Source organism: Ciconia boyciana, chromosome 25 (assembly GCF_034638445.1).
Source record: "Ciconia boyciana chromosome 25, ASM3463844v1, whole genome shotgun sequence".
Taxonomy (NCBI): Eukaryota; Metazoa; Chordata; class Aves; order Ciconiiformes; family Ciconiidae; genus Ciconia; species Ciconia boyciana.
The window spans coordinates 1343938-1370791 of record NC_132958.1 but is presented as its reverse complement, the minus strand read 5'-3'; the positions used below and the strand labels follow the sequence as shown (position 1 = coordinate 1370791).

The 26854-nt window shown below is 65.3% G+C and overlaps 2 protein-coding genes across 5 annotated transcripts; one reads left to right on the top strand and one right to left on the bottom strand.

Moving 5' to 3' along the window:
- Positions 1-486: 486 nt before the first annotated feature.
- On the top strand, positions 487-9798 carry LMAN2L (lectin, mannose binding 2 like). 4 transcript variants are annotated; one of them, XR_012039675.1, is made up of 9 exons: positions 487-645; positions 725-843; positions 2486-2603; positions 3473-3555; positions 5179-5211; positions 5597-5758; positions 5831-5945; positions 6809-7342; positions 7998-8027. XR_012039675.1 is itself a non-coding variant. In XM_072846164.1 (9 exons), exons 1-9 carry the CDS (start codon positions 516-518, stop codon positions 8138-8140), a joined length of 1023 nt encoding a protein of 340 aa, XP_072702265.1. In that variant the 5' UTR covers positions 487-515; the 3' UTR covers positions 8141-9798. The 4 variants fall into 4 exon arrangements, 2 of the variants coding, with proteins under 2 accessions (XP_072702265.1, XP_072702266.1); XR_012039676.1 differs by lacking the exon at positions 7998-8027 and having other exon boundaries at positions 6809-7076; positions 7223-7342; XM_072846164.1 differs by having other exon boundaries at positions 7223-7342; positions 7998-9798.
- A 219-nt stretch (positions 9799-10017) lies between these two features.
- On the bottom strand, positions 10018-26607 carry FER1L5 (fer-1 like family member 5). Its single transcript, XM_072845966.1, has 34 exons — positions 26501-26607; positions 26161-26229; positions 26008-26051; positions 25834-25910; positions 25659-25747; positions 25466-25579; positions 25173-25350; positions 24962-25086; positions 24789-24910; positions 23653-23839; positions 21742-21844; positions 21490-21662; positions 19697-19873; positions 19044-19158; positions 18887-18964; positions 18624-18805; positions 18396-18554; positions 18220-18318; positions 16465-16506; positions 16272-16394; positions 15576-15707; positions 15344-15499; positions 15165-15256; positions 13299-13469; positions 12604-12752; positions 12379-12518; positions 11595-11683; positions 11416-11511; positions 11169-11310; positions 10977-11076; positions 10639-10841; positions 10428-10537; positions 10196-10343; positions 10018-10107 (listed from the first exon to the last, which is right to left on the bottom strand). Exons 2-34 carry the CDS (start codon positions 26212-26214, stop codon positions 10018-10020), a joined length of 4059 nt encoding a protein of 1352 aa, XP_072702067.1. The 5' UTR covers positions 26215-26229; positions 26501-26607.
- Between the last annotated feature and the right edge of the window lie 247 nt (positions 26608-26854).

The window sequence follows — 26854 nt, the reverse complement described above, 5'->3', positions numbered from 1 at the left end:
GCTCGCGCGCCTTAAGGGGGCGATGGCAGCGTGGGCCTGAAAGGGTGGGGACCGCACGGGTTGTAGGGGTGTAGAGCGCGGTGTCAGCTGAAGGGGATGTGGGGCGAGGCTGCGAGGAGGGGGGGTGGACTCGGAGCGGGGTGGGGGTGCATGGGGCGTCACCTGGGTGGGGGTGCCGGGTAGATGCGGGTGTCCCCTGCGGTAGGCGAATGCGTGGGGGGCCAGGGGGCACTAGGGCCGAGACGGAGGGGGAGAACCAGGAGGGGGGCACTAGGACCTGGGGGCACTAGGGCTTGGGGGGCAGGGCTCAGGCTGGGGGAGCAGCAGAGCTGGTGCGCGCCAGGTGCCGGCGCGGACCCTTTAAGGCGACCGGAACCACATTACCCATCAACCCCCGCGCGCACCCCGCCTCTCAGTTGACAGACAGGCCGCGCGACCAACCGACATGCGGAGCGGCAGGGCGGAGCGGCCAATGGGCGGGCGAGGCGGGCCGCGGCGCGGGTGGCGGAGGGAAGATGGCGGCGGCGGGCCGGTGGCGGGCCGGGCTGGCGCTGCTGGTGGTGGCGCTGGGGCTGGGCGGGCCGCGGGCCGAGCAGACGGAGGAGCACCTCAAACGGGAGCACTCCCTCTCCAAGCCGTACCAGGGTGAGTGGGGCGGCGGCGGACCGTGCCCGGTGCCTGGTACCGGTGGCCGGTACCGACGGGGCGTGTGCGTGTGCCGCAGGCGTGGGCTCGGCCAGCTCGGGGCTGTGGGACCTGCTGGGCAACGCCATGGTCATGACCCAGTACATCCGCCTCACCCCCGACGTGCAGAGCAAGCAGGGAGCCGTCTGGAACCGAGTGGTGAGCCCGGGGGGACCGGGGTGGGAGGGGCCTGGACCGGGGGAGCAGCGGGGTGGGTCGGGACTGTGCGGTGCCCCCGTGGGTGTGGGATAGCGGTGGGGGCCCGGAGGAGTGGGGTCAGGCCAGGTTGAGGCAGGGAAGTGGGATTTGGGGGCTTGGGGTGAGTATGGGGGCTGGGGGCCGGGGAGGGAGGGGTGGGGGTTTGGGGGGTTGGAGGCTGAGGCAGGGTGGGTTGGGGTGCGGGTGTGTGGGCAGGACTGAGGGGGGTGCTGGGGTCCTGGGGGGGGGAGTTGAGCTGGGGAGGGGGTGTTGGGGGGCTGGGCAGGTCTGGGCCAGATAAGGGGGTGTGGGGGTCCAGGCCGGCAGGTACGAGGGGTGTACGAGGAGCGGGGCGTGGGGTGGTTTAGGGGGTTGTGGGGACACAGGGGATGTTTGGGCTGGGGAGGTTTGAGGGTCTGGACCCAGGTGGGGTGGGGGGGAATTGGGGTGGGCTATGGAGGCCGTAGGGAGAGGGCGGTGGGAAGCTGGGGGTGTTGTGTGGGGCAGGGGAGGGCCATGGGGGTTGGAGCTGGGGTGGTTTTGGGGGCCCGGGGTGGGCTTTGGGCTGGGGGTACCAGCGGCACTTCAGCTTCTAGCCTTTGGCGTGGTGATCCCTGCAAGGGCTGAGTTTCCCCCCGCCCCCGTGTGAATTTGGGGTGCCTGTGCCGACCAGCTTGGGGTCTCCCTGGGGACCGCCATGGCCAGAGCGTGCCCACTGCCCCCTTTGCCGTGCCTACCTGTCGGAGCGGGGCCGGTAAAGCGGCAGCTGGACGTGGTGTGCCAGCGCTGCGCTCTGTTAAGGTGTTTCTCTGCCCCCGCAATCCTATTGCCCGTCAGGCAGCAAGGCTCCCTTTAATACCGTGATAATTCCCATTGAATTTCAATTTGGGGTTGAAATCGGTGGGGTTTTTGTGCCCCACCGCTCCGCAGTGGCTTGGAAAATGCCCTACGAGACCAGAAGTAATCCGTTGTGCTCGACTTTTATTGTTATAAAATATTGAGGGAGGTTTTGTTTTTTTTTTTCCTCGGGTTTATGGCTCCCACGAAATGTGGCTTCTGAGTGAAGCCACCGGCCGGCTTCACGACATTATGTGAGCGAATCTGTTACAAGCTCATCGTGTTATGCGCCTGTTAGCACAGGGAATTTGTTGGTACCTCAAGAAATAATTGGCTCATCAACAATTAAGAAGCTGGAGTTGCTCCTCGGGCTCTTTCTGCTCTCTTTTTCCCGGGTGTGAGTTATTGATTTTGCTGGAGTTGCTGTTGCCTCAGAATAGCTTGAGATCAGAATTGGTTCCTTGGCTTTTTATAGCCTTGGGTAACGACCAATTCCCTTGGCTTAATGATGTCCCTTGGTATTAATTATTCTTGCTCGCATCCAAAATATAGGACAGCGCGGTCTGTTGGCATGGGAAGCGGGGAGCGGCGGCACGCTCTCCGGTTTGGCAGCGTGTGGAGCTGCCGGCTGTTGCGATGGGCAGGGGACAGCGCAGCCGGCTGCGGTGCTCCGTCCCCGCTGGCCCCTGACCCTCGTGGGCAGGGAAGCGGCGGGTGCTGGCACGAGGGACGCCTTCATTTCACATCCTCGCTCCTTCTCTCGCAGCCGTGTTACCTCCGAGACTGGGAGATGCAGGTGCATTTTAAAATCCACGGGCAAGGCAAGAAAAACCTGAACGGAGACGGCTTTGCTATCTGGTACACCAAAGATCGCATGCAGCCAGGTAAAGCTCTGGCGGTAGCTGCCGAGGTGGAGGCCGTGCCTCGAGGGGAAGGTGTTGGGCTCCATGTGCCACCTTCAAGGACGCCTTTCCCCTGCTCCGTAGGCTCATTCGGGGAAATCACGGTGTCCTCTGGGGAATTGCAGTGTTTTGGGGCCTTAGGGCTGTTTTTCTTTCGCCCTGGCAGGCAAAGGGGGAGTAACGACTGTGCGTGAGGCTGCCTCTGAGCCTCGGCAGCCTGGGTTGGGGGTTTTGGGGAGCCCTGGGAGGCTGGAGTCAGCTCGGGGGTAGACGGCTTCGGGATTGTTTTGATCTGATCTTGAGATGGGTGGTGTAACGGGAAGTGTGGGGCCTCCTGCGCTGGGAGTCAGCTCCTTAAAAAAGGCTGCGGAGGAAGCTTGGTCCTTGACCAGCAAACTCTAGGGGATTTAATCTTGCCCTCTGACTTCGCTGCCTGGAGGGTCTGCGTACTTGATTAACCGCTCAAGGCTGCGTGGAGCTCTGTAGTGCTCAGCTCCGTCTCTGGCCTTTGCAGAGGTGACGCAGCTCCGTCCTACAGAGGCAGATGGAAGCTGGGGACAAAAGATCCCTCCCCGCTGATCTCCCGTCACAGTGTCCGACCTGGGTCTCCCTGCCACAGCGATATTAACAAGCCTTTACGTGCCCTGACCCCGTACATCCTCCCAACTCGACTTGCACGTGGGTTTTAACGCAGAGTTACGTGACTTGAGGCTAAATCTGTCCCCGTGTAGTCTGGAGAGCGCCTGCCTCGTTACCTGATACAGAGAACAGCACGAAGGGATGGGTAACAAACCCTTTGCAATGCCTGCCTGGCCTCGCCACCCTTATTCAGAGCCTCTCCTTCCTTCTAGGACCGGTCTTTGGAAGCAAGGATAACTTCCTGGGCCTGGGAGTGTTCGTGGACACCTACCCAAACGAGGAGAAGCAGCAGGAGGTGAGCTAGGAACGGGACTGTGCCACTTGCCAGCTGCCTGCAGAGCGTGGCACGGGCAGCACCGAGGTTATGGCTTGCGTTGCTGCGAATGCAGCTCTTCATCAGCACGGTGCGATCTTTGTTGAGCTCTTAAATCAGAGACCAGATATTACTCTGCTTTCTCTCCGCTGCCTTTCCCCGCCATGCTCTGCGTAGCTGGTTTTTCTTCCTAGTGAGGCAGTAACTCTTCAGAGGTGTGAAAAGCTGCAGGGTAGTTTTGTGGTCAGCTTTACCCAGAGGAAAAGCTTTCAGGGCGGGAGGAAACTAGCTGATGACACCACCTCTGCGTTGCGAGCTCCTGTGCTTTCTGGAGGCTGTCAGCAAGCAGTGCTTGAGGTGAAGCTGTAACAAGAGCATGGTCTTGTAGACCTCGAGTAGAGCGGTACTCGAGCTGCCAGCCCAGGCCTGCCTGCACGATGGGGCTGTTTCAGGGCAGCTAGTCGGCAGGAGGCTTTCCCTGCTCTCAGGGATGCAGCGTGACTGTGCTCTGCCTCTTTGAAAGATGCCTGTCTAAAGACCTTTGTGTTCCTGATGCGTCTGTTCTTTGTTTGGGGTTTATTGGCATCCATTCCTGTGGAGAAAGGAACGCAGAGGCAGTTAAAACCGGGCCCTTCCTACCCTGATGCTGGAATACACTTCATCACTCCAAAACCAAAGCTGGACCCTTTCTTAATTCTAGCTTCCCCTAAAAAATAGGCGCTATTTTACCCCGAGACCTTGGTGCTAACCCCACTGCCCCGCAGGACCCCCTTCATCCCGGGGAGAGAGACAAAAGGGCACAGTTGGGATGTGCCCTGACCTCGGAGCTGCTGAGCAAACGTTGAGTAACCTTCGGTTTTTGTTCAAACACCCAAAGCAGCCAGCTCTGGCGCAGGGGTGGGTGGACTTTGTGCTCGTAAAAGCCTTTCCGAGCTGCCTGGCGCCGCGTTACTGGCAGCGCTCGGGGATTAGCGTGGTGTTGGATGGATCCTGTTGATTTGCAGGGCGGCAGCTTTGCTTTTGTGGGGTAAAGGGATGAACAACAGGTCTTACTTAAAAGAAATAATCAGTGGAACGTGGGTGTCCGGCTTCCCAGCGCTGTCTGCAACCGGAGGGGGCTGCCCTTCTCCGGTCAAGCACCGAGGAAGGGAAGAGATGGAGAAATACCGATCGGCCAGTTGCTGTAATGGCGTGTGGGTTCACAGCTGCTTTCTCTCGCCTTTCAAAGGACAAAAAGAAGTGTCTTATTCTCGAGGGAAGAGGGACGGGTTAGTTGTGGGTCCCTGGGGAGCGGTTGTGGCTGATGTGTCCCCCCGTTGGGAGCTGGCTTTTGTGCGAGTGAGCTGCTGCGCAACGAGGAGGAGAAATGCCGTACGTGGCAACGCTTGACGTGGCTTTCGCCCCCTGGCACTGTTTCCTAGCTGTGTGTCCCAGGATTCAGCACCTAACGCCCGAGCCCCTCTCTGCTTTAGCCTCCGCTAAGCTGATAACATGCTGAGCTCCCTAGGGAGGAAGTTTCCAGGTTGCAGGTTAATACTAAACTCTGGTCTGTGACCGTCTTGCTTCTGTGCTCTTTCTTGCTTTGCGATAACCCTGGACTGGCAGGCTCAGAAGAGGAGGTACAGCCCGGGAAATCAGGTACTTGCTCTTCCTGACCTACCCGTTCCCAAGCTGTTGGGTTTCACTTTGGCTCACAGTCGAGGAATTCCCTCCTCCAAGCTCCAGAAATCCCTGTGTGAGCCCAGAAATCCCTGTGTGAGCCCGGAGGCTGCATGGCAACTGGCTGTCCTCCATCCTGGACGTCTGGGAGCTGAGACTGAGCCCGAGGAAGGCTGGGGGATGAAGTGGGATCGTGCTGTTGTCTTTTTGGGGGCTGATTTTGATTCTTGGGGGCTGAAGGAGTTTGGGCTGTCGCAGCTCTTGACCCCAGAGGTGTGCCGGGATGCGTTGGCAGCCGGTAGAGCCGAGCCACGGCCGGCAGGGCGAGAGCAGAAACTCACCCCCAGCCTTTCCCCCCTCACAGCGCGTCTTCCCCTACATCTCGGCCATGGTGAACAACGGCTCTCTCACCTACGACCATGACCGGGACGGGAGACCAACGGAGCTGGGGGGCTGCACGGCCATGGTGCGCAACCTCAACCACGACACCTTCCTGGTGATCCGCTATGTGAAGAGGAGACTGACGGTGAGTGCTGCCTGCCGGGGCAGAGCGGGCAGCGGGGCCACGGCGCGGCTAAGGGAGCTGCTTCTTTCTCAGGTGTTGATCGATATCGACGGTAAGCACGAGTGGCGAGACTGCATCGACGTGCCGGGCGTGCGCTTGCCCCGTGGGTACTACTTTGGGACCTCTTCTGTCACTGGAGACCTGTCAGGTACTGCCCCAGGGTCCCCAGCCTTGTTCCCAAGCAGCTCTGGCAGCTTCTGCGCAGCTTTGGGTGTCCGGAGGTGCAGCTCGGTACCTGCTGGGGCTTACAGAAGCATGTGAGGACCTTTCCCTGCTTTAAACACCCTTGAGCTGTGGGCGGGAGCCTTGTTTTTTATCTTGCAGCAACTCCTGAGGAGCCAAAAGCCCCGTCTGGGCATGTCGCTCCCCAAAGTGCTTTGTCTCAGCAGCGCTTCCCACTTTCCTTGAGCTCCCTGCAGGGCTGCGGCCTGACCTCGGCCAGCCTCTCTTAACAACACGGCGGCGAAGCAGCTATACCGGCTCAGCCGGGGGGTCTGTCTCCAAAACATGCGCCTTGGGAGTAAAAACAGGATGAGCACTGAAAAAAAAAATCTTCTCCTGTCGCAACTCGTGGTGCCTGGGTTAGCCCCGAGGGCAGTGCTGGAAAGAACTGCCATCGCTGCAAACGCCCCAGGCGTTACAGCCAAGCCACGATGCTTGCTCCTGCTCTCTGCCTGTCTCTGGGGCACGCCTGGGTGTATTTTGCTTTGGATTTCATAGCCCAAGAGCTATTGCCCGCCTGTTATCGAGGGAGGGACCAGCCAGGCGCGCCTGGAAACAGTGGTGCAACGCGGGCCGATGTAAATCGGGTTTTGGAGAGAGCTAAAGCCCTCCTCAGCATAATACTTCTCTCCCGGCACTGGTTGAGGTGCCGTGAGGCCTGACATTATGCCGCTGTGCCTCTTCTGGCAGGTTTTAAACCCGATTTGAGTTATGCCTCTACAAAAGTGCATTGATGGCCAGTGTCTGGGCCCATTGTTGGCTCCAACAAAAGTTCCTTTTCTCTCTCAGATCTCTGCCCAGTGCCCGGGGAGCTGGCAGGCTGGCGTGGAGCGCTCGCCTTGTCCCACTAATAACTCCGCCATCGCAAGGAAAGGAAGTAGGGCCACGTGAGGCTGATGCTAACACATTCCTTTTGAGTGGCCGCGCGGTTTCGAGTCAGATGATCTCCTGGTCTGGGCTGTTGTTTTTCAGTTTAAGTAGCTTAAAGGTTCCTGTTGGCAGAGGGCCCTGCGCTGGGGCGTAGCTCTCAGCCCAGCGTAGACCCTGCCCCACGGAGGTGAGTTTTCCCCCCTTGGGAGGGAAGAACCAGTGCCTTCGCCCCAAGCGATAACATCCCACGGTGCTGCCTGTGGCACTCGAATCCCCTGGCCGGAGCCATATCTGTCGGTGACGCCTCGGGACATGTTTCTGCTCTGCTTCCAGACAACCACGACATCATTTCGCTGAAGCTTTACCAGCTGACGGTGGAGCGGACGCCGGAGGAGGAGAAGCGGGACAGAGAGGTGTATCTGCCGGTCGTGGACAACCTGAAGCTGCCGGGAAGTGAGTAGAAGCCACCAGCCCCACGCAGGGGAAGGTGGGACCGGCAGGGATTTGGGGGGATCCGCAGCTGTGGTGCTTGCGGAGCAGAAACCGCATCATCTCGCCAGCAAACCGGCCGAGCTCCGGCTGGAATTGGGAGGTCTGTGCCCCGTTGCTCCCACCGACGGTTGTTCTCTCCCGCTGTGTGACACAACCGGTGTCACAGCCTGTCTCCGTTTGGCGTGGGCGTAGCGAGCAGCGATGCTCACCCTCGGAGAAGTGCTTCCCTCCTGGAGGACCCCGGCCTGCCGGGCTAAGTGTGTCTGCTCCGCTTTGGTCTTGCCATGACCAAAATGGGGTGTGCTGGTCCACGGGAAGCTCACGGAGCTTTGAACCTCGATGGCGTCATCTCTCCTCTAGAAATCCCACCGCAGACGTGTCCACGAGCCCCTTGTGTGCCCTGAGGTCTCACGGCTCTAGCCCTTGCAATGAGCTGGGCCCGAAAGCTTTGGGAAGCCAAACCCTGGGGTGGTGCGAGCCTGGCAGGGTGCGCGTGGGGTTGCTGGTGTCGGTGTGGGGTGGTTAAACTCCCCCAGTGCAGGTGAATCTCAGCTGGGTTTCGGGGCGCTGGGCTCTCTGGGGGCTCACAGGCTTTTTTTCTTTCTCTATCATGCAGTGGAGGCACCACTGGAGCCCATGAGCGGCTTGGCTCTCTTCTTAATCGTCTTCTTCTCCCTCGTTGCCATCGTTTTTGCCATTGTCATTGGAGTCATCGTCTACAACAAGTGGCAGGAGCAGAGCCGGAAACACTTCTATTGACTTGGGAACCCCCCTGGGATGGCCCGTTGCTAGGCCTTGCTAGCCACGTCCCGACTGCCACCCATCCCAGACTGGCCGGAGCGTGATGGACCGACCCTGACGGCAGGGATCCTTGTGTCCCCCCTGAAAACCCCAGCGGGGATGGCCACCGTTTCTTATCGGACTCCAGAACTCCCGTGCCGCTCCCGGTGGGAGCGGGGCATCCCCAGCGTGGTGTGCGACGGACTGGGAGCTGAGCACCGCGGGGACGGAGCTGCCGTCCCCCAAAAGAGCTTTGCTTTCTGAGTTGTTTAGGACGGGCTGTGCCGTGGGGCGCCGGCGGCGCTGAGCCGTCTCTCTGCCGTCCGGGGAGGTTGAGTGCGGGCAGAAGTCAGCACCTCGGCTGTGAAATCCTGGCTGAGGGACACCAGCGAGCGCCCGCTTTCCTCGCCAGGCTCCTACGATAACCCCTTGCAGCGTTACCGTAACCCTTGCAGCCCCTTGTCTCGAGCGGTTTCCTTTCCAGGAGGGATTTTCCAAGCTTCATCCCGCTCCGGCTGTTTTCCATCGCCTGCCTTAGGCTGTCTTTGGAGACCGGACTGCTTTGCTTTGTACTTTGAATTTCCCCGCTGCCGTGCAACCCCTCTCTGTCCCACTAGTCACCGAGGTTTGGTGTTTTGAGGCGGGGGATGCCGATGATTTTCCCTGGCGGCGAGGCAGGTTGAGCTGGGAGGCTGCCGGGCTCACCCCGCGATGAGCAGCCCGTCCCGTCCTCAAAGCCAACGTGGGGCAGCCCCTCGCTGCAGACCCCTCCCCGGTTCGGGGTGTAACGCTGGGTCCCCCACTCCCAATAACCATTCGCTGCTGCGTCTCGGGGCTCGGCCCCTCTCCCTGCTCTGTAGGGCCGCCGCCGAGCATGCCACCGCCTCCGCACGCCTCCCATCCCGGCGCGGCCTCCTGCACCCGTGCCGTTTGCATGTCGTGTCGTGGCTTCTGGCAGCTTTTTCCCCTCGGTGCTCGCTGCATCCCCGGGGCCCCTCCGAGGAGGAGGAGGAGGAGGAGCGGAGCCTCGTGGGGTGATTCCCCTGCCTCTCGGAGCCGGAGCTCTCACTGCCTTTCAGGGAGTCGTAGTTTATTCCTACCTCAGTGACTGCTTTGGTCGATGATTTCTCTGCGTTTCTCTTGCCGACCGTCACAGCCGCCTTCGCCCCTGGGGACTTCGTCGGTCGCTCGCAAGGGGATGGCACAGAGGGCGTGGGGTCCCCGGAGAGACCCCGGAGAGGGAGCTATGAGGTCAATTTGTCCCACGGGAGTCGTAGTGGCTCTGGGGACGTCAAGATGGCAAATCTGCCACCCCCAGCCCCATCGGCGGCAGCACCCTCCCCGACGGCGTCCTGGGGAGCAGTGTCCGTGCCCCACTGCTTTCCGGGACCCACAGGGGTCCCGGTGTGCCCAGGGGACGCACACAGGCGTGGCCGGCGTTTTTTCGGCAGGATGCTGTCACCGGGGTAGGCGGAAGCTTTTTTTTTTCAAAGTGCCCAAGGGTGGTTGTGGCATGAAAGGAGAGGTTTTTTCTGGTGTTTTGCCTCTTTTTGCCTGATAACCAGGAGCGAAACGTGCGCTCCCTGGAGCTGTAACTGGTGTCTCGGAATAAACATCGGGGGGTGTGTGTGTGTGTGTGACATGGCCGTGCTTTTTGTCACCAGCGCGTCCCCTGGATCCAGCATTTCCTTGAGTGCTGTAGCAAGTCAGGGGCCGTGTCCCAGTGCCGTGGGCCTCCCCAAAATGCAGTAGCTCCTTTGTCAGTCCCCACCGCCCCACGGAGTTGAGGACAATGCTTTGCCCGTCACCGGATGTGGCTTTATTAAAGAGGTGACGCGTGTGCCGGGGATGGCACATCAGGGTTTGCCCGCGCCGCCTGCGGGACGCTCACCGCCGGCAAGGTGCAAGCTCCGGAGCGGGTTAACCAGCTTCATGGCCAAATAACCCTGCGAGGAGGGAGAGAAGGGAGCTCAGGGGGGGACTTTGCAGCCGGTGAGGGGGGAATGGGGGGGTGGCCGTGCCCCCGGCGCTCACCGGGGCGGCGTAGACGAAGGTGAAGAGCAGGGCGAGGAGCAGCAGCAGCGCCAGCCCCAGGCTGAGCCGCCCGCGGTGTTGCCGCCATACGCCGTAGCGCAGGCCACGCAGCGGTGCCTGCAGCCATAGGAAGGACCACTCCGGCCGCCTGTGGGTGACACCCAGCTCGGGCACCCTGTGTCACCCTTCCCGTCACCCCAAGGGGGATGAGCCGATCGCCCCGGGGACTCACACGGGTGCCGGGAGTGTCGGGTACATGTTGGGATCCTCCCGGCCTTTCCCTGCCGGCCGCTCTTCCGCCTCCTTTGCCGTCAGCAGCTCCAGGCTCAGCTCCAGCTTACCCTGGAGGGGTGATGGGTGGGAGGCAGGGTGCAGGATCTGTGCGTGTCGTGTCCCCCCCCATCACTGCTGTCCCCCGCTATCCTGGAGCCACCCCCACCTACCGAGAGACGCCGCTTGCCGCCGTCCTGCACGGTGCAGGGCCACCACCCCCTCGCCCGTCTCTGACGGAAGAGGGAGAATGGGGAGGGGGTCTGCGCCCCCCGCCAGGGCCAGCGGCTTTGGGGGGTCCCCTGCGGTGTTGGGGTGCAGTTCTGGGGGTGCTGGGCAGGCTGCGGCAGCCTGGTGAGCTCCAGTTCCAGGACGCCTGCGGGGAAAAGCCAAGGCGGGGGGCAGCTGGCCGTCACCCGCGGGTGGCCCCCGTCACCCGCGGGTGGCCCCCGTCGCCTGTGGGTGGCCCCCGTCCTGCCGAAGGATGCGGGGCAGGGAAACGGGGTCTCACCCAGAAAATCATCGGCCGAAAACTTGTCGTTGTCCCACACTTGGAGGATGAGCTTGGGGGGCACCTTCAGCACCGTCTCGTCCAGGCTCCAGAAATGCTCCTGCCGTGGCGGGGAGGGGGAAAGGAGGGTGTCATGCTTGTCCCCTGTGTCCCCCCCACCCCCGCACCCCCCCACCCCGGGGTGTCCGTTGCCTTCCGGGGCAGGACGCAGAGCTGCTCGGCCGCCAGATATTCGAAGGAGAAGACGAAACGCCAGTTGAAGCCCCCGTCCCCCTGCAGCGAGCGGTAATGCACGTCCGTCCTCTGCCGCTGCTCCTCCAGCCCGTCCAGCCACCTGCCGTGCCACCCAGAGGGAGGGGATGCTGCTGTCACCCGTGTCCCCAGCCCTGCTGTCACCTCCCCGGGGTGGGGGGGACACGCAGCGGTGGCCTCGGCTCACCCAGTGACGTAGATGTCGCTCATCCGCTGCCCTGCCAGGTTGGTGTCCCCCAGGTCCACGTCCCGCGTGTTCCAGACCACGCAGCGCAGCTCGTACCTCGCGAGGGGGACGAGGACGTGTCACCTTCTCCCCCCTGGGACGTCCCCGTCCCACCCCCCGGGGTCTGGCTGGGCGCTCACCTCTGGGCCTTGCGGGGGGTGATGTCGACGGGGGGGCCGGGGGGCCCGAGGCTGGCGGGGAAGACGTCCACCCACATCTGCACCTTGCCCTGCACGGCACGCGGGGGGAGGCTGGGACCGGCACCCCTCGGTCCCCACGCCGGCGTCCCCTCCTGTCCCAGGGGGTCCCCGTCACCCCTGGGTCCCCATCACTGCCCCCCCCCAACATCCTTCCTTGCCCTGGGGTCCCCATCGCTGCAGGGTCCCTGTCACCCCCCAGCATCTGTCCTTGTCATCCCAGGGTCTAGGGTCCCTGTCACCCCCCCAGGTTCCCTGTCACCCCGGGGTCCCCATCACCCCCCCACCCCCTAGCATTCCTCCCTGCCCTGGGGTCCCTGTCACCCCGGGGTCCCCAAGGCAAGCCCTAGCATCCCTTCGTGCCCCAGGGTCCCCATCACCCTGGGGTCCCTATCACCCTAGGGTCCCTCCCTGGCTGTGTCCTCGTCATCCCTCTGTCCACGTCACCCCAGGGTCCCTGTCGAGTCTCCATCACCACTTCCCGCAGCATCACTCCCTGCCCCGGGGTCCTTGTCACCCTGGGGTCCCCGTCACCCCAAGGTCCTCGTCCCCTTGGCATCCCCTTATATCCCAAGGTCCCCGTCACCCTGGGGTCCCTGGCATGCCCTATACCCGAAGGTCCCCATCACCCTGGGGTCCCTCCCTGGCCATGTCACTGTCATCCCAGGGTCTCCATCGCCCTCTCCCTGTCCTCGTCCCCCCCGACCCCGGGGTGCTCCGTCCCCACCTGCTCCAGCCCGGGCTGGGTGCTGTTGTAGAGGGTGCGGGTCTCGAGGTGCTCGGGGACGAGGTGACAGCCGTGGAGCACGTGCAGGGCCAGGCGCTCGCGGGGCACCCCGGGGTGCCGGTGTGCGGGGGGGCCGCTCTCTGCAAGGCCGAGCCGGGAGCCGTCGCACCCACGGGACAGGATCCAGACACCCCCCCCCGCACCCCCACCCAGACCCCCACCCACCGAAGTGGCTGAGGAGGAAGGTTTGGTCCCCAAAGGTGACAGCGGTGCCCTCGGCGCTGAACTCGGGTGCCGGCAGCCCCCGGGCGCGGGCGAAGTGCTCCAGTGTCCGGCTGGGGGGGAGCTGGTCCCTCCAGCGCCCAGGGCCAGCGCTGTGGGGACAGCGGGTGGGCTGGGGGCTGCGGCATCGCCCCCCCTGGGTGTCCCCTCGCTGGCCATCGCCCCCGTCTCCCCGCGCCCCTCGCTGTGCCCACCCCGTTCCCCTGCGCCAACCCCGTCCGCATCTTCTTGTGCCCACTCCCGCGTACCCCCCCACCTCCATCCCCCTGTCCAACTTCGTCCCCTTGTGCCCACCCCATAACCATCTCCTCCTGCCCACCCCCGTGCCCACCCCGTCCCCATCTCCCTGTCCCCATCCCTGCACCCGTCCTCACGTACCCCCCCGTCCCCGTCTTGTGAGCATCCCCGTGCCCACCCCGTTGCCCCGTGCCCACCCCATAACCCCCTCCCTGTGCCTTTCCCTCTGCCAGCCCCCCAACCTGCTTGTGCCCCCCTGTCCCCAACGCTGTGCCCACCCCTCCGTGCCCTCTCCCTCCCCATCCCCCTGTGCCCATCCCCATGCCCACTCCTGGGCTCAGGACCGTGCACCCCGATGTCCCCAGCCCCCCCGGTGCCTTCCCCACCCCAGGGACACCCACGTGCGGTAGAGGGTGGGCAGCCCGCAGTGGGCGCGGAAGCGGGAGAGCAGGCGGTTCTCCAGGTCGATGGTGGTGGTGCCGATCTCCTGGTCGGGTGGCAGCAGGTCATAGTCCAGCAGCGAGACCCGCAGGTCCTTCTCCAGTGGGATGGTGCCCGTCACCTCGAACAGCCTGGCAGCGAGGGTGCCATCAGCCCCGGGGACACGCCGGCGTGGGGGCTGGCACCTGCTGGCACGGGCAGTGGGGACCCATAGGCATGGGGACCTGCTGGCACAGGGACTTGGTGGCATGGGGACCCAGCAGCATGGGGAATGGGGCCTCTGGTGGCATGGGGACCTGCTGTTGTGGGGAATGGGGCATCTGGTGGCATGGGGACCTGCTGGCATAGGGAATGGAGCATCTGGTGACATGGGGACCCAGCAGCATGGGGAATGGGGCATCTGGTGGCATGGGGACCTGCTGGCATAGGGAATGGAGCATCTGGTGACATGGGGACCCAGCAGCATGGGGAATGGGGCACCTGGTGGCACGGGGACCCAGCAGCATGGGGAATGGGGCATCTGGTGACATGGGGACCCAGCAGCACGGGGAGTGGGGCCTCTGGTGGCATGGGGACCTGCTGTTGTGGGGAATGGGGCATCTGGTGGCATGGGGACCTGCTGGCATAGGGAATGGAGCATCTGGTGACATGGGGACCCAGCAGCATGGGGAATGGGGCATCTGGTGGCATGGGGACCTGCTGGCATAGGGAATGGAGCATCTGGTGACATGGGGACCCAGCAGGCATGGGGAATGGGGCACCTGGTGGCACGGGGACCCAGCAGCATGGGGAATGGGGCATCTGGTGACATGGGGACCCAGCAGCATGGGGAATGGGGCATCTGGTGGCATGGGGACCTGCTGGCATAGGGAATGGAGCATCTGGTGACACGGGGACCCAGCAGCATGGGGAATGGGGCATCTGGTGGCATGGGGACCTGCTGTTGTGGGGAAGGGGGACCTGGTGGCATGGGGATGTGGTGGCACAGGGACCTGGTGGCATGAGGACCCAGCAGCATGGGGAATGGGCCATTTGCTGGCACAGGGACCTGCTGTCATGGGGAAGGGGGACCTGGTGGCACAGGGACTTGGTGGCATGAGGACCTGGTGGCATGAGGACCCAGCAGCATGGGGAATGGGGCATCCAGTAGCATGGGGACCTGCTGGCATGCGGAATGGGGCACCTGGTGGCACGGGGACCCAGCAGCATGGGGAATGGGGCATCTGGTGACATGGGGACCTGCTGGCATAGGGAATGGAGCATCTGGTGACATGGGGACCCAGCAGCATGGGGAATGGGGCATCTGGTGGCATGGGGACCTGCTGTTGTGGGGAAGGGGGACCTGGTGGCATGGGGACGTGGTGGCACGGGGACCTGCAGATATTGGGAATGGGCCATTTTCTGGCACAGGGACCTGCTGTCATGGGGAAGGGGGACCTGGTGGCACAGGGACCCTCCAGCACAGGGCATGGGGACCTGCTGGCATGGGGATGTGCTGGCAGAGGAATCGAGGACCTGGTGGCTCAGGAACCTTCTGGCATGGGGAATGGGGACCTGGTGACATGGGCACCCACTGGTGTGGCACCTGATGGCATGAGGACTTGCCAGCATGTGGAATGGGGACCTGGTGGCATGGGGACCTAGTGGCATGGGGATCCAGTGGCATGGCGACCCGGTGGCATAGGGACCTGGTGGCACAGGGACATGCTGACCTGGGGAATGGGGCCCCACCAGCCCCCCTGGACACCTCATCTGGGTGCCAGGCCCCCCCAGCCTGGTGCCACCCTGGGGTGACAGTGCCACTGGGCCACCCGCCCTGGCCATACCTGCCAAAAACGGGCTCCAGGGTGTTGGGCACGTACTGGTCCCGCTGGCCCAGCGTCTTCGTTCCCAGTGAGACGCGGACGTAGGGGTCACACTGGCAGCAGGGAGGGGACCATCAGGGTGGCACGGGGGGGGTGGGAAGGAGAGGGGACCCCTGCCCAGCACCCATGGGTGACCTCACCAGCCCGTTCCTGTCGCGGGGGGGCAGGTCGAAGGCCCGGACGACGTAGACCCGCACCAGGCACTTTTGGGGTTGGCTGGGGGGCAGCTCCTGGAAGTGGCGTGGCGGCGGGGGCACCCCGGGGTCCTCGGGCAGGGGGTAGATACGGAAGAGCCCCTGCGAGAGCCGCCTGGCTGTGCACCCCGGGGTGCCCCCGCCCCGGCTCTGGGGCCCCCCGGGGGCTCTCACCCACCTTGAACTCGCCCACGGGCACGGGGTCCTCCCCCGCCGCGGGGTGACCCCCCGGCTGGTAGAGCGGGAAGGTCTGGCAGAAATCCTGCAGCCCCTCGAATTCGGATACCGCCTCCAGCTCGCAGCTGTAGATCTGGGGAGCGGCTCCTGTCCTCGTCCTTGTCCCCATTCCTGTCCCTGTCCCCACCCCCATCCCTGTCCCCATCCCCATCTTGGTGCTTCTCCCCATCCCATCCCATCCCATCCCATCCCATCCCATCCCATCCCATCCCATCCCATCCCATCCCATCCCATCCCTGTCCCCTTCTTCATTCTTGACCCCATCCCATCTTCAGCCCTGTCCTTGTCCCCATCCCATCCCCTTCTTCATCACTGTCCTGTCCCTGTCCCCAGCCTGTTCCCCTCCCAATCTCCATCCCTGTCCTTGTCCCCATCCCATTTTCATCCTTGTCCCCATCCCTGTCCTGTCCCAATCCCCATCTCATCTCCATCACTGTCCCTGTCCTCATCCTGTTCCCATCCCTGACCTCATCCCTGTCCCATCTTTATCCCTATCTGTGTCCTTGTCCCCAACCATCCCTGTCCCAATCCCCTGCTTCATTCTTGTCCCCATCCTATCCCATCCCCATCTCCATCCCTGTCCCCGTCCCCATCCGTGTCCCCTGTCCCCCGCTCCAGGTCCCAGGCTCTGGCTCACCTTCAGTCTGTCCCTGTTGGTCCCCCGCCGGCTCTTCGCCTTGTCCCCCATGGCCATGTAGAATTTGCTCCACCAGTCATCCTCATCCTCATCTTCATCCTCCTCCTCCTCCTCCTCTGCAGCCTGGTGGGGAGCAGGGTGAGGAGGGGACAGGTGGCCCTGGTGGCCCCAGTGGCCCCGTTCTCGTGCCCACCTTGTCCGCAGCCCCTTTCTTGGCGGTGATCCTGGGCAGTATCTGCAGGGAGCAAAGGGGACTACTGGGGGAAACTGAGGCACGGAGCTGGAGACCCCGGCGTCCAGCGGTACCGAGGTCAGGTGCCGGGTGCCGAGGGCCTGGGGACTCACCTGAGCTACCCTGGCCCAGGGGGCGGCTGTGGGGGGAGAGGGGCAAATAAACCATCCCGGAGGGGGGCAGCGTGGGGCAGGGATGGGGATGGGATGGGGCAGGGATGAGGCACGGGGTGCCAGGGATGGGGCAGGGATGGGGCAGGGATGAGGCACGGGGTGCCAGGGATGAGGCAGGGATGAGGCAGGGATGGGGCAGGGATGGGGCAGGGATGGGGTTGGAATGAAGCAGGGATGGGGCAGGGATAGGGATGGGATGGGGCAGGGGTGCCAGGGATGGGGCAGGGATGGGGCAGGGATGAGGCAGGGATGGGGCAGGGATGGGGCAGGGATGAGGCAGGAGTGGGGCAGGGATGGGGCAGGGATGAGGCACGGGGTGCCAGGGATGAGGCAGGGATGAGGCAGGGATGGGGCAGGGATGGGGCAGGGATGGGGTTGGAATGAAGCAGGGATGGGGCAGGGATAGGGATGGGATGGGGCAGGGGGTGCCAGGGATGGGGCAGGGATGGGGCAGGGATGAGGCAGGGATGGGGCAGGGATGGGGCAGGGATGGGGCAGGGATGAGGCAGGAGTGGGGCAGGGATGGGGCAGGGATGAGGCACGGGGTACCAGGGCTGGGCAGGGATGGGGATGGGATGAGGCAGGGATGGGGCAGGGGGATACCAGGTATGGGGCAGGGATGGGGCAGGGGGTACCAGGGATGGGGCAGGGTTGGGGATGGGATGAGGCAGGGATGGGGCAGGGATGGGGCAGGGGGGTACCAGGGCTGGGCAGGGCCGTACCGGAGCCAGGCGGGGGGGTTCCGGGGCTGGGGGGCTGCCCCTCGCCGTGGGGCTGGCAGCAGTACTGCCCCAGGCCCCGCACGCAGGCCTGCCCCACCTCGGGCCGGTACCCAAAATCCCGCGTGTCCAGCACCCGCAGCCGGATGGGGGGCACGTACTCCTCCTCTGCCGGCAGGTGCTGGGGCCGAGCCGCACCGTCACCCCGGGGTGCCAGCGGCAGCACCCATGGGTGGGGTGCTGCCCCCCATCCATCCCCCCCATCCTCACCAGGGTCAGCAGGAAGGCATTGATGGGGAAATTGGGGTTGGTGGCGAGGTCGGCGATGTTGGGGGTCCGCAGGGTCTGGCCCCCGCACTGCAGCTCCAGGCTGGGCGCCCGCACGCCACCGCGCAGCCCCCGCAGCCCCCACGCCAGCACCTGGGGGGACACCCAGCAGCTGTCACCCCCCCCCCCCCCGGGGTCCCTCGGGTGCCCAGGGGTCAGCGGGCTGCATGGTGAAGGTGCTGGTCCCCGTCCTTGTCCCTGTCCCCATCTCCATCCCCATCCTGTCCTCACTTTGCCTTCGTCCCTCTGTGCCTGTCCCCATCTTCATCCCTGTCTTCATCCCTGCTGCGTCTCCATCCCCTTCTTCATCCCTGTCCCCATCCCTGGCCTCATCCCCAGCCTGTCTTCATCCTTGTCCCCATCCCTGTCCTTGTCCCCATCTCATCCCCCGGCCCTTCTTCACTGTCCCTGTCCCTGTCCCCAGCCTGTTCCCCTCCCCGTCCCCACCCTGACCCCCATCCCCACCCCTGTCCCCACCCGGGGTCCCCGGGTCCCACCTCCAGTGCCACCAGCCGCAGGCGGGGCCGGACGCCCAGGGGGACGCTGAAGACCCCCTGCCTCCACGGCGGGGTGCTGACCTGCGCCAGGGACCCATCCTGCCAGGGAGGACGATGACGATGGGACCCCATCACCTGGGTGCCCCCCATGCCACCCCCCGCCCCCAGCCCCTCACCTCGGCGTCGTGCAGCAGCTCAAAGGCGGCCAGCAGCTCCCCGGCCGGCCCCCCCGGCCCCCCCAGCGGGTAACGCCGAAGCCGGGGGGTCCGCCGGCGCCCCACATCCAGCCAAACTTCCGGGGTGCACACACTCCTCCCCAGGAAACCGCCGGCACCCTGCAAGGCATCGCTCGGGCGTGGGTTCCCCCCCCACCCATGGGTGCCCCCCACCCGTGGGTGCCTTACCCCTCCGTCCTGGTCGAAGACCTCCACCACCACGGCGGGGGGCTCATCACGGACGCCCCGGGGGTCCCCGTACAGCAGCACCCGGTGAAAAAGCAGCGTCTGGTCCCAGAGGGGGTCCAGGGTGCCAGGCAGCACCCGGGTGCTCTGGCTGACGTGCACGAAGGAGACGTGGGCGACGGGGTCTGGGTGACAGCGACACCGTCAGCACCCTGGGGTGCCCCATCAGGGTGGGGGCCTGGGGCTGGGGGGGGGGTTGGTCCCACCTGCGGTGGCCTTGGTGCCGCGGGGTGCCAGCTCCAGCGCCTGGAAGACGTAGCAGCGGAGCTGGAAGAAGTTGGGCTCTGCGGGAGAGGCAGGGGCTGGCAGGGGGCCGGGACCCCCGGCCTGTGCCCGTCCCCCCCTGCGTCCCCCGGGGCTCACGCTGGAAGGTGCAGAGGATGAAGGGCAGGGGCTGCGGCGGGGGGGCCCGGGAGGAGCCCCGTGCCTGCCGCTGTGCCGCAGCCGGCTCGTCCTCCTCGGCCTGCTCCTCCGTGCCCTGCGGCGGGGTGCGATGTGGGGTGGGGGGGTCCCCCTGGCCCTGCAGGCCCCCGGCTCCGCATCCCGCTGTCCCATGTCCTGCTGCCCCAGCATCACTCCATCCCCACATCCCTCCATCCGTCCCCCCATCCCTCCCTCCCTCCCTCCCTCCATCTCTCCATCCTTCCTTTCCTGCATCCCTCCATCCCTGCATCCCTTCATCCCTCATCCCCCATCCTTCCATCCCTCCATCCCTCCCTCCCTCCATCCCTCATCCCCCATCCCTCCATCCCTGTCCCTCTGTCCCTTCATCCCTCCCTCCATCCCTCCATCCCTCCACCCTTCATCCCTCTCCCTGCATCCCTCCATCCCTCCCTCCATCCAGTCCATCCCCTCATCCCTCCATCCCTCCGTCCCTCCGTCCCTCTGTCCCTTCATCCCTCATCCCTCCCTCCGTCCCCCCGTCCCTCCACGCTGCCCTCCCTCCACCCTCCCTCCCCGTACCCCCAGGACCCCCCGGTGCCCCCCAGCCCAGCTCCCCCCCGCTGCTCTCCTACCGGGGAGCCCTCCAGGAGGAAGAGGGGTGCCACGGGCGGGGGCTGTACGGGCACCATGCCTCGGTGCCAGCGGCGCCGCCGGCACACGTCGCCTGCCCGGGGCTGGAGGTGGAAGCGGCAGCCCCAGAGGGACCCATATTCCCAGGCCTCGGCCCCCGCCGCCGCCTCGGGGCTGTGCTGGGGGGACACGGGGCACGGCGTGGCGTGGGGACGGCGTGACATGGGGATGGCGTGGCATGGGGACGGCATGGCGTGGGGACGGCGTGGCGTGGGGATGGCGTGGCGTGGGGACGGCGTGGCATGGGGATGGCGTGGCATGGGGACGGCGTGGCGTGGGGATGGCGTGGCGTGGGGACGGCGTGGCGTGGGGATGGCGTGGCGTGGGGACGGCGTGGCATGGGGACGGCGTGGCGTGGGGACGGCGTGGCGTGGGGACGGCGTGGCATGGGGATGGCGTGGCGTGGGGATGGCGTGGTGTGGGGACGGCGTGGGGGGGGGATGGCGTGGCGTGGGGACGGCGTGGCGTGGGGATGGCGTGGCGTGGGGACGGCGTGGTATGGGGACGGCGTGGCATGGGGACGGTGTGGCATGGGGATGGCATGGTGTGGGGATGGCATGGTGTGGGGATGGCATGGCGTGGGGACTGCGTGGTATGGGGACAGCGTGGTATGGGGATGCCATGGCATGGGGACGGCGTGGCATGGGGGTGGCGTGGCGTGGGGACGGCGTCGCATGGGGACAGCGTGGCATGGGGATGCCGTGACATGGGGATGGCGTGGCGTGGGGACGGCGTGGCATGGGGATGGCGTGGTGTAGGGATGGCATGGCATGGGGACGGCGTGACATGGGGACGGCGTGGCGTGGGGATGGCGTGGTGTGGGGATGGTGTGGCATGGGGATGGCGTGGCATGGGGACAGCATGGCATGGGGATGGCGTGGCGTGGGGACGGCGTGGTATGGGGACGGCGTGGTGTGGGGATGCCGTGACATGGGGATGGCGTGGCGTGGGGATGGCATGGCATGGGGACGGCGTGGCATGGGGATGGCATGGTGTAGGGATGGCATGGCGTGGGGATGGCATGGCGTGGGGACGGCGTGGTATGGGGACAGCGTGGTATGGGGATGCCATGGCATGGGGACGGCGTGACATGGGTATGGCGTGGCGTGGGGACGGCGTGGCATGGGGACGGCGTGACATGGGGACGGCGTGGCATGGGGACGGCGTGGCATGAGGATGGCGTGGCGTGGGGACGGGGTGGCATGGAGATGCTGTGGCACGGGGACAGCGTGGCATGGGGACGGGGTGGCATGGGGATGCTGTGGCACGGGGACAGCGTGGCATGGGGACGGCGTGGCGTGGCACAAGGGGATGGATGGACAGGGCTGCTCACACCAGTGTAGTGGTGGGCAAAGGCCTGGCCCTGCCACCCCATCCCTGCCACCCTGTCCCTCGCACCCCTGTCCCTGCTGTCCCCATCCCTCCTGTCCCTGTCCCTGTCACCCCCGTCCCTGCCACCCCTGTCCCTCCCACCCCCGTCCCTGCCACCCCCATCCTGCCACCCCCATCCTGCCACCTCCATCCCTGCTTCTCCATCCCTATCACCCCATCCTGCCACCCCTGTCCCTGCCACCCCCATCCTGCCACCCCCGTCCCTGTCACCCCCGACCCTGCCACCCTCATCCCTGCCACCCCTGTCCCTGTCACCCCCTCCCTGCCACCCCATCCTGCCCCCCCCGTCCCTGCCACCCTCATCCCCACTGCCCCGTCCCCACCGCCCTGTCCCTGTCCCCACCGCCCCGACCAGCCGGAGGAAGGCGGCCACGTCCTGCTCCCGGCCCTGGGCACCGGGGTCCCTGCGGCGGGTGCGCAGCCAGCGCCGGCGCCGATGCGTGTGGTACGTCTTCTCGGCGGCGTGCCATGCTGGTGGGGGGCTGCCGGGGGCCGCGCTCGCCCCGTACTCCCAACCTGCGGCACCCAGGTTGTCCTCACCACCGCCACCACCCACCCACCCGTCCCGGGGTGCCTGGTGGGGACACCCACTCACCGGCCTCATCCACGGCCCCCGTCACGTCCACCCGCCAGCCGTCGGCGACGTGCCAACCTTGGGGACACGCCACCTCCTCCTTGGGCGGCACCGCTGCGCCGCTCTGCAAAACCGGGCGAGAGCTGAGCCCTGACGCGCTCGTGTCACCCCGCCGCTGGCACCCCCACACCGCCACCCGCTCACGGCATCGGTGCTGGCTACGGCAGCGGGTCCCCACTCCCCGCCGAGCCGCCGGCTCTCGTTCTCGTAGACCTCCTCCAGCACCTCGCCCACGTTGGTCTCCGTGTCCAGCAGCAGGCTGGGGACAAGGGGACAACGCTGGCGTCACCCTCCCTGAGGTCCCCAAGGTGGCAGGGTGGGTGTCGCCACCCATCCCATGGGACTCACCGCCGCTGGGGCTCCACGGTCCAGGGTCCGTCCCAGCGCCAGCCCTTGGGGGGCCGGATCCTGTGGCGGGGGAGCCCCGCTTTGCCGGCGCTGTCGGAGAAGCCGGGGCGCCCCAGCAGCCCCCGGGGACCCCACTTGCCCAACAGCTTGGTCTGGTTTTCGTACTGGGAGGGGGGACGTGGGGTTGAGGGGGGCTGGGGGGCGGCACCCTGGGGTGGCCCCCCCACCCGAGGGCTCACCGTCTCGGCGTAGACGCGCAGGGTGCCCTCGAGGTGCCGCGGCAGGTCCCCGCTGTCGGCCACCCGTCCCAGCCACAGACGGAGCCGGAGCTGGGCACGGATGTCCCCGGAGCCCTGCGGCCCACGGTGTGGGTGGGGGCGTGGGGGGGACACGGGGGGATGGGGGAGGGATACAGAGGGGACATGGAGGGGGACATGGAGGGGGACATGGAGCAGACATGGGGAAGGTCTGGAAGGGACAGAGAGGGGACACAGAGGGGACATGGAGGAGATGTGGAGGGGACATGGAGGGGATGTGGAGGGGACACAGAGGGGACACGGAGGGGACATGGAGGGGACATGGAGGGGATGTGGAGGGGACACAGGGGACACAGAGGGGATGTGGAGGGGATGTGGAGGGGGCACAGAGGGGACATGGAGGGGACACATAGGGGACATGGAGGGGATGTGGAGGGGACACGGAGGGGACATGGAGGGGACACATAGGGGACATGGAGGGGATGTGGAGGGGACACGGAGGGGACATGGAGGGGACGTGGAGGGGATGTGGAGGGGACACAGAGGAGACACAGAGGGAACATGGAGAGGACATGGAGGGGATGTGGAGGGGACACAAAGGGGACATGGATGGGGTGTGTGGGGGATGTAGAGGGGACATAGGGGGACATGGAGCAGACAGAGAAGATCTAGAGGGGACACAGAGAGGACACAGAGGGGACATGGAGGGGAGAGGAAGGGGACATGGAGAGGATATGGAGGAGATATAGAGGGGACACAAAGGGGACATGAAGGGGACACAGAGGGGATGTGGAGGGGACGTGGGGGGGATGTGAAGGATTCATGGATGGGGCACAGAGGGGACATGGAGGGGACATGGGTGGGACACAGGGAACACGGAGGGGACACAGAGGTGACATGGAGGGGACGTGGGGTGCCTACCTCCAGGAAGAGGGTCTGGATGCGGCCACAGAGCCTGCCGCAGGCGCCAGGGCCGCTCCGGGAGAACATGAGGTCGGGCGCGGGGACGCGGGTGCAGGCCACCCGCCGCTCCCCCCGCAGCAGCCACAGCAGCACATCGGGCACACCGGCCTGCGGCTGTGGGGAGAGAGAGAGAGAGACAGATCGGTGGGCTGAGACCGGCCACAACTCATCACAGCGAGTCGGGCACACCGGCCTGAGGCTGTGGGGACAGAGAGAGACAGAGAGAGAGACCGGCGGGCTGAGACCGGCCACAACTCATCACAGCAATGACCCACACCCAACACCCCCCAGCCCTGGCCCCCACCTCGACAGCCAGGGCGGCCACACGTCCCAGCCAGCCCTCGGCCACCGGCAGCAACGTGTCCCAGCCGGCCCTCGGTGGCACTGCCACCGCCGCCGCCACGTGCCGGAGGAGGTGAAGACGGGCGGCCCGGAGGTGGGCGTCCAGCGGCGTGGGGGTGGGCTGTGCCTCCAGCTGGGGCAGAGCCCGCCTGCAAACGACCCCCCCCAAAATGCCCCATTTGTCCCCAAAAAGCCCCATTTCCCCCCCCAGTTGCCCTGTTTTTCCCCAAAACGCTTTGTTTCCCCCCCAAATGCCCTGTTTCCCCCACAAAAGTTTCCCCCCAAAATGTCCTGTTGTCCCCCAAAATGCCCCATTTTGCCTCCAATTGCCTCATTCCCCCAAATGCCCCATTTTCCCCCAAATGTCCCCTTTTCACCCCAAATGTCCCATTGCCCTCTAAAACTCCTCACTTTTCCCTCAATTGTCCCCTTTTCCCCCCAATGCCCCATTTCCCCCAAATACCCCATTTTCCCCCAATTGCCCCATTTTCCTCCCCTCCAAATGCCCTTTTCCTCCAAAATGCCCTGGTTTGCCCCCAAATATCCCATTTACCCCCAATTGCCTTCTTTCCCTCCCAAATGCCCCATTTCCCCAAATGCCCCATTTTCCCCCCACTGCCCCCTTTTTCCCCCAAATGTCCCATTGTCCTCTAAAATTCCTCACTTTTCCCCCAGATGCCCCATTTCCCCCCAAATGCCCCATTTCCCCAAAAATGCCTCATTTCCCCCACTACCCCCTTTTCCCCCAAATGTCCCATTGTCCTCTAAAATCCCTCACATTTCCCCCCAAATGCCCCCATTTCCCCCAAATACCCCATTCCCCCCAAATGTCCCATTTTCCCCTGAAATGCCCCATTTCCCCCCCAAATGCCCCATTTCCCCCCACTGCCCCCTTTTCCCCCAAATGTCCCATTGTCCTCTAAAATCCCTCACTTTTCCCCCAAATACCCCATTTCCCCACAAAATCCTGTTCTCCCCCCCAATGTCCCCATTTCCCCCAAATACCCCCAAACGCCGCTCGGCAGGCCCAGGGGTCCCCCAGCATCCCAGCACCCACCGCCTTGGGACACCCAAGACCCCCAGGGCCCCCCCGCTCACCCGCAGTCCTGCGCCAGCTGGCGCAGCAGCCTCCTGCCGATGTCCCCTCCGGTGTCCCCACGGGCGTCCCGCAGCTCCGCCACGTTCCTCTCCTGCAAAATGTCCCCAAACCCAATCCCGACCTGGGGGCGGGGGGGTCACATCCCACCCCACCGTCACCCATGGGTGCTCACCAACCGCCGGCACATGGCACGCAGGAGGTTTAGGGCATCCCAGCGGTGACCGGCGTCCTCCCAGGATGAGGTGACAGCCACCACCGGCTTGTCACCGTACCAGGGCAGGTAGTGATAGCGGTTGCCTGTATCCGGAGGTCACTGAGCACCCCATGGGACACCAGAGGGTGCCACCCTTGTGTGTGTGCGTGTCCCCCAGCATCCCGCTCACCGTCAAAGAGGGGACAACCGTGCGGGGTGACGGAGGCGGCCGGCTTGCAGGTGACATCGCCCGTGTCCCCATAATTACCAAGACTGAGCTCGAAGCGCAGGAGCTCGGGGCCGGCTGGCACCATGGTGGCCGAATAAAAGACCCCGCACAGTCCGAACCGGCGGCGAGGCAAGTGGCACTGCGGCAAGGAAAAAAAAAAAAAGGCTAAAATACCCCCAAAATACTCAAATGGCACTTAAAAAAAAAAAAAAAGACCCTGGGGGTGACGTGGCACCGTGTCCCCGTGTCCCCACCTGCACCCGGGCGATGTCCTCGGGGGACATGGTGTCTCGCTGGCGCCCGTCCGGAGTCCCCATGAGGGTGCTGAGCTCCAGCAGCACCCGGCCGCGATAAGCCACCCCCGTGTCCTGTTAAATAAGGGGGGGGGTGGCTGGGTGTCACCGTCCCCCCAAAATGGGTGCTGTCCCCACCCTGCCACCCGCTCACGGTGCTGGGTGTCCTGCCAGGATCCGGCCGGGGACCGTAGAAGGGGAGGAAGCTGGGTCCGAAGCAGGGTAAGAAGCCGGGGGTCCCCTCTGGGAGTGAAAAAGGGGGTTCAGTGGGGGAAAGGGGGGGGGTCTGGGTGCTGGGGACCCCCCACCCAAGGGTGGCCCCCGCTCACCCTCAAGCTCGGCACCGGCGGAGGAGATTTGGGAGAGGTGGAGGGTGGCGGTGCCCAAGACCTTGCCGCTGCGGGACCTATGGGTGGGCAGTGAAAGCGGTGGTGGGGTCCCCCAAAAACGGGGGGGTCCCCAAATCCGGGGGATCCCCCAAAAGGGGGGTGTCCCCCACTTACCCGCCGAGGATGGCCAGCTGGATCTCATCACAGATGGGGGGCAGCTGTGGAGAGAAAAAAAAAAGGGGGGTGTTGAAATGGGGTGCCCCCATTTTGGGGGTCCCCGGCTTTGGAGGGGGTGCAGGATGCGTGCGGGGCTGGGGGGCACCTTACCCTCAGGGGGAAGAAGAAGACCTCGTTCCACGCCGGGTTGGCGTCGGGGGGCATCACCCGGGTGCAGAGCTGCGTTGGGCAGAGCCATCAGCCCCCCCCCCACGCGGGATCCGGCCCCCCCCACCCTCACCCCCACCCACGCCCCCACCCCGGCACCCACCGTCCTGCCGGCAAAGCTGACCCGCACCGCCGCTGCCACGAAGCCCCTCTTGCCGCCGGCCAGCAGCACCGAGGGGAGGCATTGCCGAGCCGGCTCTGCTGCACCGGGGATGGGGAGAGGTGGGTGGAGGGGGGGTCCCCCAGCACCACCCCCCCCCCCCCAAACCCACCCGGTGCCCACCCTGCGGCAGGTCCTCGGCGCGGTAAATGCGGAGCTGGAGCGTGGCGGCACACGGCGGTGGCCGCAGCAGGTTGGCCTCCACGTCCTCGTCCCCCGCCGGCTCCTCTTGCTCCTTGGGTGGGGGTGTGGAAAAATGGGGACCCCCCCCCACCCCCCCTTTTTTTTTGGGGGTAGTGGGGAGGACGGGGGGGTACTCACCGGCACCGGCTCGCCGGCGCGGAGGACGGCCAGGCTGACGCGGAGGTACCCCCAGGACCCGGCGTCGGGGCGATGGGGATGCTGCAGGCTCAGCCACTTCCAGCTCAAGCTGCGTCCTGGCACGGTGGGAGACCCCGGCGTCACCCCGATGTCACC

Excerpts from the sequence above, each read along its gene's own strand:
- FER1L5 (XM_072845966.1), bottom strand. The coding sequence starts at position 26,214 with ATGCCCCCCGACGCCAACCCGGCGTGGAACGAGGTCTTCTTCTTCCCC. Across the intron at positions 23,840-24,788 it reads CAGCTGGCGCAGGACTGCGG|GCGGGCTCTGCCCCAGCTGG; the intron begins GTGAGCGGGGGG and ends GGTCGTTTGCAG. Across the intron at positions 18,965-19,043 it reads CATCCTCTGCACCTTCCAGC|AGCCCAACTTCTTCCAGCTC; the intron begins GTGAGCCCCGGG and ends CCTCTCCCGCAG.
- LMAN2L (XM_072846164.1), top strand. The coding sequence starts at position 516 with ATGGCGGCGGCGGGCCGGTGGCGGGCCGGGCTGGCGCTGCTGGTGGTG. Across the intron at positions 5,212-5,596 it reads GGTACAGCCCGGGAAATCAG|CGCGTCTTCCCCTACATCTC; the intron begins GTACTTGCTCTT and ends CCCCCCTCACAG. Across the intron at positions 5,759-5,830 it reads ATGTGAAGAGGAGACTGACG|GTGTTGATCGATATCGACGG; the intron begins GTGAGTGCTGCC and ends CTTCTTTCTCAG.